The sequence below is a fragment of the Eubalaena glacialis genome, chromosome 13 (genome assembly GCF_028564815.1).
Source record: "Eubalaena glacialis isolate mEubGla1 chromosome 13, mEubGla1.1.hap2.+ XY, whole genome shotgun sequence".
Taxonomy (NCBI): domain Eukaryota; kingdom Metazoa; phylum Chordata; class Mammalia; order Artiodactyla; family Balaenidae; genus Eubalaena; species Eubalaena glacialis.
In genome coordinates this window covers 68,637,955-68,650,488 of record NC_083728.1, presented here as the reverse complement: position 1 = coordinate 68,650,488, position 12,534 = coordinate 68,637,955, and the positions used below count along the sequence as shown (strand labels likewise).

The window sequence follows — 12,534 nt, the reverse complement described above, 5'->3', positions numbered from 1 at the left end:
GGAGACTCCAGGCTGGCATTCTTGTTGAAATCGCTGGATTGTTCCTCCAGAAGGCCCAGGGAATGGAAGCCGGGAGCTATAGCTGGGGCCATACAAGGACAAAGCCAGCACAAGGGAGGTGGGATGGAGAGGTAGCAAAACATGGAAAACAGGCCCAGGTGACATCGTTTGAATCCCTGGACCTGCTGGTACCCTAGACCTCGGGACATCCCAGCCCAGGAGCCAGGAAGTGCCCTTATGTTTTGCCTGTTTGGCTTCAGTTTGGGTCTTTTACAACCAAAAAGATCTGTTAAAAACAAGACAACAGGCCCTAAATGGAGTCACTTATGCTAAGCCCCATGTCACCAAAACAAGACTTCACTACAGTTTCAGCCCTAACCAGTCGATTAGGAATCGTCATCTGCCTGATGGCCCCCTGTCATCCCCTAAAGGAAAGCGACCTTGCCATAATCTCCCTGCTGTTTGGTCTGGGGTGACTTCCTTGTCCCGATCCCTTCTGCCTATAAAAGTCTCATTTTGTACAGTCCCTCAGAGTGCCTTTCTATCTGCTAGTTTAGATGCCGCCTGATTCATGAATCGTTGAATAAAGCCAATAAGATCTTTAAATTTTATTTAGTTGAATTGTTTTTCTTAAACAAATCCCAATGCAGAGAGTTCTAGCTCCACACGGGGGACAGAGGGGGGCACTGAGAGGTTCCTGCAGCCCAGGAGAGCCCTCTGGGTGGCTGGCCCCCCGCCCGCACGCTACCCCCCACTCCTCCTCCAGCTCCTCTCCCTGCCACGTCTTGTTGCTGAGATGTGTCCTCCCTCAGGACAAGTCCCTGTGAAACAGGTGGGAAGGGGGCAAGGCACAACCTTTAAAAGAGTGACATAGCCCGAGGACACGACATAAACTGATTAGAGCCAAACAGGTCCAAGATGGAGGATGAGTCGACTTCCACTAGACTTTAAGCCTCCTCGTAACACACCAGCACGCTAAGTGACACACCCACAGGTGCCACAACAATTCCAAGGCCAGACCATAAAGGTCAAAACGTGGGCGGTGGCCCAATTTCGGGAAATCCCCACCCCTTCCCCAAAATAGCTGGAGTACTCCTCCCACTCATTAGCCTATGAAATTACCCACTGCTATAAAAACTGACAACCAGGGCTTCCCTGGTGGCGCAGTGGTTGAGAATCTGCCTGCCAATGCAGGGGACACGGGTTCGAGTCCTGGTCTGGGAAGATCCCACGTGCCGCGGAGCAGCTGGGCCCGTGAGCCACAATTACTGAGCCTGCGCGTCTGGAGCCTGTGCTCCAGCAACAAGAGAGGCCGCGATAGTGAGAGGCCCGCGCACCGCGATGAAGAGTGGCCCCCGCTCGCCGCAACTAGAGAAAGCCCTCGCACAGAAACGAAGATCCAACACAGCCATAAATAAATAAATAAATAAATAAATAAATAAAAAGAGAGAGAGAAAGACATTTCCAGAGAGGAAATATTAAAAAAAAAAAAAAAAACTGACAACCCCATACCCTGGTGCCTTTCTCACCTTCTGAGATGGCCCACGCTCTGTCTGTGGAGTGTGTATCTCTCTAAATAAATCCACTGCTTACCTATCACTTTGTCTCTTACTGACTTCTTTCTGCCACAAGACATCAAGAACCTGAGCTTCATTAAGTCCTGAGACCGGGTGTGTGACCTCAGTTAAAAGATTGTGGGTTCAAGTCCCAATCTGGGTTTTGGCTGGCTTCGAGCCCCGGCCCGTGGACCCAAGTCCCGATCTGAGTTGCACAGTTTCACCTGCACCCCAGACTCCATTAGCCGCCCCCTCCCATGTTCCCACAGCCTCTGTGCTCACCCCATCCTAGTGTGACAGAGGAAGCCCACAATTCTTCATGACAACCCAAACCTCATGCTGGGGCTTTTCCTGAGAGAGGAACCATGAGGCACGTGTATCTTATCAGGAGAGAAATGAATCATCTTTGTGGGTGGGAGGTGAGCCTGGAGCTGGCTGGCAGCACAGCTGAGGCTTCTCTGGAAATGCAACGGGGATGCAAGTTGAGGTCAGTGGCGAAGGCTGGAGGGAGCTGAATTGTTCCAAGAAAGTGAAAGGGAAATTGCTGGTGGAGAGGCCTGGGGATGGGGTGAGCAAGAGGGTGGCTGGTGGCAGAGCTGATGGAAATGGGAATCAAAGAGTCCAGCATCACTGGTTTGTGAGGCTGTGATGCAAACCCCCTCCCACTTCCATAATCCTTCTGGAAGGTCGGGAGACCTTGAGCAGCATGGTTTTGAAACTGAGAAGGACCCTGTGGGGCTTCTGGGCATGGAAGTCTTTCTGTCCCCTGTTTCTTGTTTGTAGGGAATAGACCCCAGCCTCCACGACCTTCCCTGAGTTCCAAAGGGCAGATTCGAACAGTTGCTAATCAAGGGAGGAACAGCCAAGAAACCACCTGAGGCAAGATTAAAGGGACCAGAGAAGCTCATCAAGATTAGGAGACCCACTACCTGAGACAAGATTAAGGGAGTGCAATCCCTGCACACACCCTAATGTTGTCAGCAACCCCACCCTTGAAGTATTGCTATAAAACTCATCAAATCCTCCTGGGTTGAGACACACAATTTTGAGAGGCACGAGCCTGCGGTGTCCCCCTTTTCCTGGCAAAGCAATAAAGCTATTTTTTTCTACTTCACCCAAAACTCTGTCTCCAAGATTCGATTTGGCACCAGTGCACAGAGGCTGAGATTTCAGCATCAGTTTCTGGGGCTGAGTTCCACGTGGACTTGGCAGAAGTAGAGGGAGGGGAAGGGTGTGGGGAGGACATGAGGGGTGTGGAGAGTGGATGGGGGTGCAGTCAGGGCCAGGTGTGACTGTGGAACTATGTGCCCAGGATGGTGCAGACATTGGGGAAGCACGTGGAACGGGCCTTGGCCAACATTTAGGTTACAGCAACTTTTGTCATATGGCAGCATGTCCACAGCTCTGCTCACTATCAGCTTCACGAGGGCAGGACCCGGGTTGGGCTCGCTCACCCTGCATCCCCAGCCTCCAGCCCTCCAAGAACCGCAGGCAGGTTGGGCAGCCTTTCTGTTTTTCCAGCTTCCTACATGCAGATGTAGGCAATAATAATCCACTTCGCCCCGTGCCTTGCTCTAACCCCTTCCCATGCACCGGCTCGTTTACCCCCACCCACCCCTGTGGTTTTCTCCATTTCACAGATCTGGACACTGAGGCCCAGAGAGGTGAAGGAACCCCTCCCAGGCTTACACAGGGAGTGGTCGATCTTAACCCCAGCAGGCTGACCCCAAGCCAGAGCCCTTCCTCACTTTCTAGCTTCCCTTCCCTGCGGCTAATCCCGCTGGGCAGTGGGTTTTGTTCTTAAAGCCGGTGAAGAGTCCTCCCCTGCCCTCCTGTTTGATGCCGGTCTCCCTCCCTAGAACGTAAGGTACCCAAAGGCAGGACTGTCCCGCTCTGGTTCGTCGCTGTGTTCCCTGGTACCTGCCAAGGGAGGCATTCATGAGCAGAATTCACGAACACATGAAGGGAAAAGTGACTGGACATTTGCTCCTCAAACCAGCTTTCCTGAGAGTCTCGCCCCAGCCCCTGATGGCCACCCAGCTGTCCTGAGTCTTGGCTGGTGGCCTTGGGCACGTTGTAACTGCTTCTTCTCAAGCTGCTGATGAGCTGAGTTGTTGAGCCCCTGCAGCCCAGGGCTGTCCAGCCAGCACGGAATAGAAAGGTCCATAAGAGCCTCTGTGGCTGCTGGCATAGCCATGAGTCACCTCTAATTGAGCACAGCTCAACAGGGAGTGGGGTGGTGATGCTGCTGGGATTAGAAATGAGAAATAAACACCTGGGCCTGGCTCTCACCCCAGCTCTCAGACTCGAGTCCTGGCGCTCTACCACTTACATGCTGTGTGACCTTGGGCTAGTCACTTCCCCTCTCTGAGCCTCAGTTCCCCATCTGCCACATAGGAGTGATGAGCCCTCCCTCCAGCGGGATAGAGTGTAAGGGAGCACTCCCTGCCTGATGCATCTGGCTCCCACGCCAGCGCCTTGCTAAAATTCTCGGAGCAAGCCAATCCTGTTGCAAAGTCCTGTAGGCCCTTTTCATAAAATTCTTATGGGTGCATGACCTCTGGGTCAAGTTGGATGCTGCGGCACACACCCTCCTTGACATCGCCTGGTGTTCCTTCTTCCTTCCCAGCTGCTCCTACTCAGTCTGTTCCCTTAAACGTTGGTGTGATCAGGGGTCTGAAGCTGGAGGAGCAGTGAGGAGGGAGGTGGGAGAGACACGCAGGGGCTAGATTGAGTAAGGCTTTGAAAACCAGGTCCAAGCCCCAAGACTATGAGGATGGAGCGGGAGGTGCAGGAGAGTTTTAAACTGGGAAGCAACACACCCGGATAGATTTGCACTTTAAGGAGGCCATTTTGGCTTCAAAGTGGTGCACAGGTAGATCAGAGAAAGGCTGGCAGGGAATCTGAGAAGTTCTTGGCACGAGAATAACGTGTGAAGGTCCAGGAGAGGTGCCAACAGAGAGCATGGCCAGAAGAACCAAAAACCCAAAGAAGCTTTCTGCGGCCCCAGTTCAAAGAGGGATCCAAGCAAGCAGGGGGGATGAGGCTGAGACAGAGGGAAGGGGGCAGGGCACAACCTTTAAAAGAATGACGGAGCCACTGAGGATACAACATAAACTGGTTAGAACCAATTAGGCCCACGATGGCAGAAGATTGGACTTCCAGTGGACCTTGAGCCTCACTGTATGCTCATTACATTAGCGTATGATAAATGACACACCCACACGCACCATGACAGCTCCGAGGCCAACCATAAAAGGCCAAAAAGTGGGTGGTGGCCCAATTCCTGGAAAACCCTGTCCCCTTCCCCTGAAATCATTGGAATAATCCTCTCACTTATTAGCCTATGAAATTACCCAGCCCATAAAAACTAACCACCCCATACTTTGGGGTCTGTCGCCTTCTGAGGTGGCCCACACTCTGTCTATGGAGTGTGTATCTCCCCAAATAAACCAGCTTTCCCACTTAGTTCTCAGGGCAGAACTACCTGCTTGTATCCCTCACAGGCATCCTATGTGAATAAATCTACTTCTTGCCTATCACTTTGCCTCTTGCTGAATTCCTTCTGTGCTGAGACATAAAGAACCTGAGTTTCAGTAAGTCCTGACACCAGGTGAGTGATTCTAACTAAAAGACCGTGGGTTTGAGTCCCAGCCCAGTGGGATTCAAGTCCCAGTCTGAGTTTTGGCTGGATTCGAATCCCATCTAAGGTGCGATTGGGTTCGTGTCCCAATCTGAGACCAGGTGTGTAGTTTCAGGAGCTTCAAGGGAAGAAGAAATAGAGGGTTGTTTGTTAGTGGGAGGGATTTGCTTAAACACTGATGGGGAGAGGAAGGACAATTGAGGCTACAGGAGGGGGCCGGGGGTGGGGGAGAATGAATGGCCATCCCACCACTAACTGCCCATGGCAACTTGGACCACTTCCTCATCTACAGAGTGGAAGTAATAAAGTAAGAAGATAGGGCTAGGGTGTCCCCGGAGAAAGAGAACCAGGCATGGCTTTCTTGACATAAGAGAACCCATTTTGGCCTAAGCCATTTTGTGATCTAAGCCTGGCCACGGTTCTTGCCCTTGAACAGGTTCCAGTAATCAATGATCTTAAGGGGACAAAAGAAGACAGGAACAGAGAAAAGGCAGTCAAACAATAGTGCAGTGATAAAGTGGAGTCCTAGTGCCTCCTCAAGGGCTATACATCACAATCTGATACAGTCCTTGAGTTCTGCAGGAACTAAGGCCCCCACCCAGGTGGAGGATGGAATGATGAGGTCGACCCTCCTGACTTCAGTCAACTAAGGCTTGGACTCTGTCGACCTTGGGCCCAATTCTATGCTGAATTCTCCTCTGCTCAAGCCCCTTCAATGAATATGCATGTACCTTTAGCTTAAAACCTCCCCAATTTTGCTGTTGGGGAGGCACTGCTTTGGGAAAGATCCCTGATGTTCTCCTTACTTGCTGCAAGTAATAATAAATCCTTCCTTCTCCTGATCTTTGACTTGGTTGCGTCTGTTGGCTCAACACCCACCAAGAGGCAAACCCAGTTTTTGGGTACCAGTAATAGGATCTGCCTTGTGGGGTTGATGTGAAGAACAGAAAAGAAAATGTGCATACATATTCAGTGGACAGCAATAGGCTTTCAATAAATGTTTCTCCAGTTATCATCGTGTCCCCTCCCAACCAACTTCCAAAAGGAGTAAGTCTGGGGGTGTGGGACCCCGAGGCCTGCAAGGTTTCCCAGCTTTGCAGGCAGCCCTGGTGATCTGGGAGCATCTTGAATAATTACTTTCTTCTGCTCTTCTGTGAAAACCTCAATAAATGGTGTGGTTTTTGGCTTTAAAAAATCAATAGGAATGGTAGGACCATAAGTTAGATGTTCCCCAGAGCTCAGTGGGTGTACTAGAGGCAGGACTTTTATGAGGGTTTTGATTTGTTTTGGCTTGTTGGAGCAGTGAGTGACTGCTGTCTAATTGGTCTGAGGTCAGGCCTTCCAGACACACGTTTTCCACCAGGAAGGGAGTGTGGCGGGTCCTTTGCAGCCTGAGTTTTTATTGCGAGAGTGGGAAGAATCTGCATAGCCGGGTTAAATAGTGTTGCCCTGAAACCGAGCAGGACCCCATGGGGCTCCTGGGCATGGAAGACTTTCTGTCTCCTGTTTCTTGTTTGTTGGGAATAGACCCCAGCCTCCATGACCTTCCCTGAGTTCCAAAGGGCAGATTTGAACAGTTGCTAATCAGGGAAGGGAGGGGATGCAGAGACAGGGAAGGAGCAGTGAAGAAACAATAGTGCAGCCTTGGAGAAGGGTCCTGGTTCTGCCTCAAGGGATACACATAAAAATATCTTTGAGCTCTTTACAGAACTAAAACCCCCAATAAATGGAAGATGTTGTCATTCTTTATTCCAGAGAAGACCACCTGAGGCCAGATTAAAGGAACCAGAGAAGCTCATCAAGAGATTACCTGAGACCAGATTAAAGGAGTGCAGGCCCTGCACACACCCTAATTTTATCAGCAACCCTACCCTAAACCATTGCTCTAAAACTGCTTACCAAATTCTCCTGGGTTGGGACACACAGTTTTTGAGGGCAGGAGCCCACTGCATCCCCCTTTGCCTGGCAAAGCAATAAACCTATTCTTTTCTACTTTACCTAAAACTCTCTCTCCGAGATTTGATCCAGCACCGGTGCCTAGAGGCCGAGTTTTCGGCACCACTCCTGCCCCCAAATTCATGTCTACTTGCCATCTCAGAATGTGACCTTATTTGCAAATAGGATCTTTGCAGAAGTTGTTATGGTAAGAATCAAGATCTGTCATCCCAGATTTAGGGTGGGCCCTAAATCCAATGACTGGTGTCCTTACAAAAAGAGAGGACCAGAGACACAGACAGAGGAGACCACGTGAAGATGGAGGTAGAGATTGGAGCAATAAAGGATTGCCAGGGGCCGCCAGGAGCTGGAAGAGGCAAGGAAGCATTCTTCCCTAGAGCCTTCAGAGGGAGCACTGCCCTGAGGACACTGACTTCTAGCCTCCAGAACTGTGAGAGGATCAATTTCTGTTGTTTAAAGTACGCTGGTTGAGGGAATATGTTATGGAAGCCCTAGGAAGCTCATGCAGCCTGGCTTCATGCTTGGTCTAGGGCAGTGCTCTCTGAGGCCAGATGGTGGCACTGGCAGTGGCCTGCGGGAGCCTCTTCAGCTTCATAAGGGCAGGAAGTGTGTGGGCCGAAGCTTGGACTGAAGCAGAAAAGCACATCAGTGACAGAGCGGGAGGGGCTGATGGTGCACTGCCCACCAGGAGGGGCCATCTAACTCAGAGGTATTTTGTGTCAACTCCAAAGCTGCTGTGACTAGAGAGACCTTCAGGTTAACTTTTGATTTAAAATATTTTTTTTAAATGTGACCCATTTAAATTAGAACCTTACTTCTAGGAGTTTGTCTTAAGGAAAAATCAGAAATTCAGATGAAGCTTTATCCCCCCGGATGTTTATCCTGACATTACTTATAATACTGAAAAACTACAAACAGCTTAATTGTCCAACACTGAGGGACTGGTTAGATAAATTATGGTATATCCACAAGATGGATTACTAGGCAGCCATTGTAAATATTAATGAAGAGTGTTTAATGTTTACAAAGAGCTTTTAATGATGTGGCAGAACGATAGTGATACTATGATAAGTGGAAAAAGAAAACTGTTATAGAATGGTACAATAGGATGCCAATCATGAAAAAAAATTCATAGAAAAAGACAGAGAGGAAATATGCCAAAATGTCAGAGTCGCTGGAGGAATGATGGGCATTAAAAAAACAAAAACACTTCTTTATACGTTCTGTACTTTTTAAATGATTAACTATGTACACGGGTTACTTCTATAGCCAAGAAAAAAGTAAAAACTTTAAAAATGCTGTGTACGTGGTTTCCATTTTTATTTTCTCTGATGGATGATTGCACATCAGCAAATCTTGAGTTATGCTAACTACTTAGGCCGGTCACGACACACACACGTACAGAGAGGTCACATGGGCTGTGCCGGGCTGGCTGTAGCAAATGTACATCAAGTTACACAGGTGGAATTGTTAGGCTGGTTAAAATACACCACCGAATGATGGGACACGGTTGGGTCAGGCCGCCTCTCCTGCCTGCCATTGTTGTTTGCGGAGGTCTGTGTGTTAGGCTGGTGAGTGGCGTCCTGCTGGCACTCCGTCCATCCGGTGGCCCCCGTGGGTGGAGAGTGCCTGAGTCAGCATCTGCTCTGGGTCCCTTCTCATCTGCCCTTGCCTCGAGTTGGAGCTCCCAGCTCTCTGCTACCTCTCCCAAGTACTAGGTGTGCTCCAGCCGGGGCCCCATCCCCACTCTGCTCCACACACCTGGGACAGACGTTGCAAGGGAAGGAAGAGCCAAGAACGAACGGACACACTCCTGATACAAGCCGTGCCCAGACACAGGAGGGGAGGAAGCGGGAAACGTGACCACGACACCACACACAAGCTCAGTCTTTACAGATGGGCCCTCTGTGTCTCCAGACACGTGGGCTGTGTGGAGCCCTCCAGGGCACAGCCCCTGGGAGAGGACAGATCGGGGGTGGAGCCGTTTGGGCCAGCCTGACAGCAGAACTAGGAGGGTGGATGGGGGATGTGTCCAACATGGCTAGATTGTTGAAAAGTCACGACTATACACACCTGGGGATCATGCCCCCTCCCAGTTCATTCACACGGTGGGTTAGATACAGCTAGATAGAAGTGGAGATATACTTTTTCGAGGGAGGACCTTTCCTGGTGGTTGGATAAACAGTGAGACAGACTCCTGGGTTCGGCATGCTCTGGGGAGGGCCATGCGACGGTGAGGGACTCCCTATTGCTACACTCTGTACAGGGCGGCCGGGCCCGCCCGCCGCACCCACGGCCCCTGGCAGCAGTCATGGGCTTGCCTTCAATCCCTTCCGCCTTGGAGAGCTCTTGGGCCCCGGTGAAATGGGGGCTATGAAGACAAGAGGGTGGGAGGGGGTCCCCGTGGCCCCGGGGGCACCCCATGTGGGGGCTACATGATATTGCACTGGGTGGCCCCGCAGCAATCCTTGATGAGCGCCAGCCCCGTCTTGGCTACCGTGGGCTTGCTAGGTGGGGGCTCGGCTTTCTTTTCTGCTCGGGAGCCTGCAGCAAGGTAGGAGAGCAGAGGCAGAGAGGGGAAACAGGAGAGAGAGAGAGGTGAGGTGAGGAGAGCCCTGATCATCTGCAGCCCCAGTTCCATCCCAACCCTGGCCAGGCCTTGCTTCAATGTCACAGATCAGGTGGTGTGCAGAGCTGGCATGCATTTTATATGGTCCTGGTGACTGTTCCCACCTCCCTGTAGGCCCACTGGCTTTCAGTCCTTGGCTTCCAACTATAGCTTTTAGCCCTTCCTCTATTCTGTTCTCCTCACCATTGTATCTGCCAACCCCAGCACAGAGTCTGGCATTCAAGAAGTATTTGGTGAGTGGATGACAGAAATTTTGTTTAAGTCACTTTAATCTGAGGCCTCATATCTTTCAATTCTGGAAAATACACATTATCTCTTCAGATACCCTCACTTGTCATTCTCTGTTCTCTCTCCTTTTGGAATGTCTATTAAATGTAAGTTGGACCTTATTATTCTAACCTCCATGTTTCATAACTTCTTTTTCGTATTTCCTATCTCTTTGTCTCTTGGTGCTGCATTCTGGGTAATTTCCTCAGCTCTGTCTTCCAATTATATGAATCCTCCCTTCAGCTATGTCTCTGTGTTTAACCCACTGAGTTTTCACTTCAGTGACAATAATTTTTTTAGAAGGCTAATTGTTTGCTAATCTACCTATTCTTTTTTCATAGCATCTTGCTATTTCATTTTGGGTATTATTCCTTCTCGTATCTCTTTAATCATTTTAAATATACTTTAGATAGTCTGTTAGTTCTGGTTCATGGGAGGACAGACATCCTCTTCTTTGCATCTACTGACTCCTGTCATGGTGGTTCAATTCTTCATTGGTTTTAAAATTTTTATTGAGAGATCATCTTCATGGGGGTTGTTTTTAATCTGTGGGCTGTGTATTATGAGAGCTGAAGGGACTCTGCTGAGCAATTTTGCACTTGCTTTGCTGGGGTCCCATGGACTTCACTGGTTTTGGATTAATTTTAATGTTTCAACTTGGGATTCCAGCACCAGATGGGTGGTGTATATTTGGACCCCACACTGGGCCTCTTGCATGTGGTGCAGGCTTGGTGTTTTGATTTCTTGCCAGAATTCTTTTTTCTATCCATAATCTTACATAGAAGGCAGGTTTCCTTGCTCCTTCTCCACAGTGTTCGGTGGAGTTTTTCTAGTTTGCCTTTCATGGAAGAGATAGTCCACTGAGGATGCTGGATTTAGGCAGGGACCATGTGGCTTATGATTTTAAGGGCCTGCAGAAGGGACCAGGGCCCTTCTATTTCTTTATTCCTTCAAACTGTACTACAGTGTTTTCATGGGATGTTAATGGATAGTCAGGGAAAAACTGGGTTTGCTGCTTCAGTTGATAGTGGCAGCTTTTGGGTTGTGTCTTCCTAGCAAGATTTTCTGTCCCTTTTCTTCTGATAACAGCTCATGTCTCTGTGGCTACAGGAGTGGGCATGTGACACAGATCTAGCCAATCACAACTTCTGAGCCTCTTGGTGACAGTGATGGGCCTAGGAGGTGGGGACATGATCCAAGAAAGGCCAATCAGAATCTTATATATTTAGATACCAGGAGAGAATCACTGGTGTTGCCTTGCTGCTACTAAGTTATGGTTCTAGAGTTCGGGCCCCAGGGAGAAGGCCTGTGTAGTAGGAGAAAATGAAGCTAACGTGCAAAGAGGTGCCAAGATGATAAATGGAAGGAAAGCAAGGGTTCTAACAGTGTCCAGTCCCTGAAGCCCTGGTGCCCACTGCTCTTTTTCCAGCAAATCCTCTTTTTTGCTAGGGCCAGTTTGAATTGGGCATCCATTTCTTATAACTCAAAGTGTGGTCTCATTGGGCCAACAAAGAGAAGGTAGTTCCTAGACAGCAGGACCCATTATCACTTTAATATGCTAATGGATATTGGAAGCCTACAAAGAGAGGGTCAAATATACAGCATCTCCTAAACTTATTTCACACAGAACCCTTTTTGCTCTGAGTATCTTGTGAGGCTAATATTCTGAGAAGTAAACTTCTGGCTCCATTCCTCCGGCGACTCCAACTCCAATGGAGGCCAGAGCTCCACGGCCCTCAGTTCTCACCTTCTTGCCTCAGTGGTCACCCAACTCCTTCAATGAAGTGCATTGAAGTGCAAACCATATGATTAGAGAGTGACAGCTGCTGCCAGAACTAGCTGCATAGTTTGCAGAACCCAGTGCAAAATGAAAATGCAGGGCCCCCTGTTCGAAAATTCTTAAGAATTCCAAGACAGCAATAGCAGGGCACTAAAGCAAGCATAGTGCCCTTCTAGGCGTGAGGACCTGGGAAACTGCACAGGTTTCTCAGCCATGAAGCTGGCCCTGCCTGCTGCCATCCTGGGCTCAAGTTTGATCTGTAGAAATCATTTTGTTGTGCCCGCCTCGGCTTCAAGATCTCTTTTTAATTTCCTTTTCTCTTGGATGGGGGGAGGAGAAGGAATAACGTATGCACTCACTGGCTGGAGATTTGGTTACTTTGTCTAGAGGTTTTAACTTGATTCTCAGAAAATCGGCCATTTCCTTGTCTTCTTCTTGCTCCCTGTGTAGACAGATGTGTAAAGACAAGAAGAAAGTACAGTAAGCTAGGAGAGCATAAAGGAACTGATGAAATGAGGCAAGAGTGTGAGCTGATGTATCAGACTTTGTGGATGGTGCATGTGTATTGCTGTGTGTTATGTGTGGTGGTGTATGTATGTTGCTGTGTGTTATGTGTGGGTGGTACATGCATGTTGGTGTGTGTTATGTGTGGATGGTACATGTGTGTTGTGTGTTATATGTGGGTGGTATGTGTGTGTTGTGT

The 12,534-nt window shown here is 49.3% G+C and overlaps 1 protein-coding gene across 2 annotated transcripts in view; it reads right to left on the bottom strand.

Annotated features, from left to right (window-relative positions):
* Window positions 1–12,534, bottom strand: part of LOC133104311 (bMERB domain-containing protein 1) — a 165,002-nt gene that overhangs the window by 8,165 nt on the left and 144,303 nt on the right. The window contains exons 8-9 of one of the 2 annotated variants that reach the window (XM_061209973.1): window positions 12,191–12,273; window positions 8,467–9,699 (exon numbers count right to left, since the gene is read on the bottom strand). The exons of the other annotated variant lie outside the window; for it this stretch is intronic. Of the exons in view, the coding sequence (XP_061065956.1) occupies window positions 9,587–9,699; window positions 12,191–12,273 (196 nt within the window). The 3' untranslated portion in view covers window positions 8,467–9,586. Of the gene's footprint in view, window positions 1–8,466; window positions 9,700–12,190; window positions 12,274–12,534 lie in introns of those variants that run through there. 2 annotated transcript variants of the gene reach the window in all.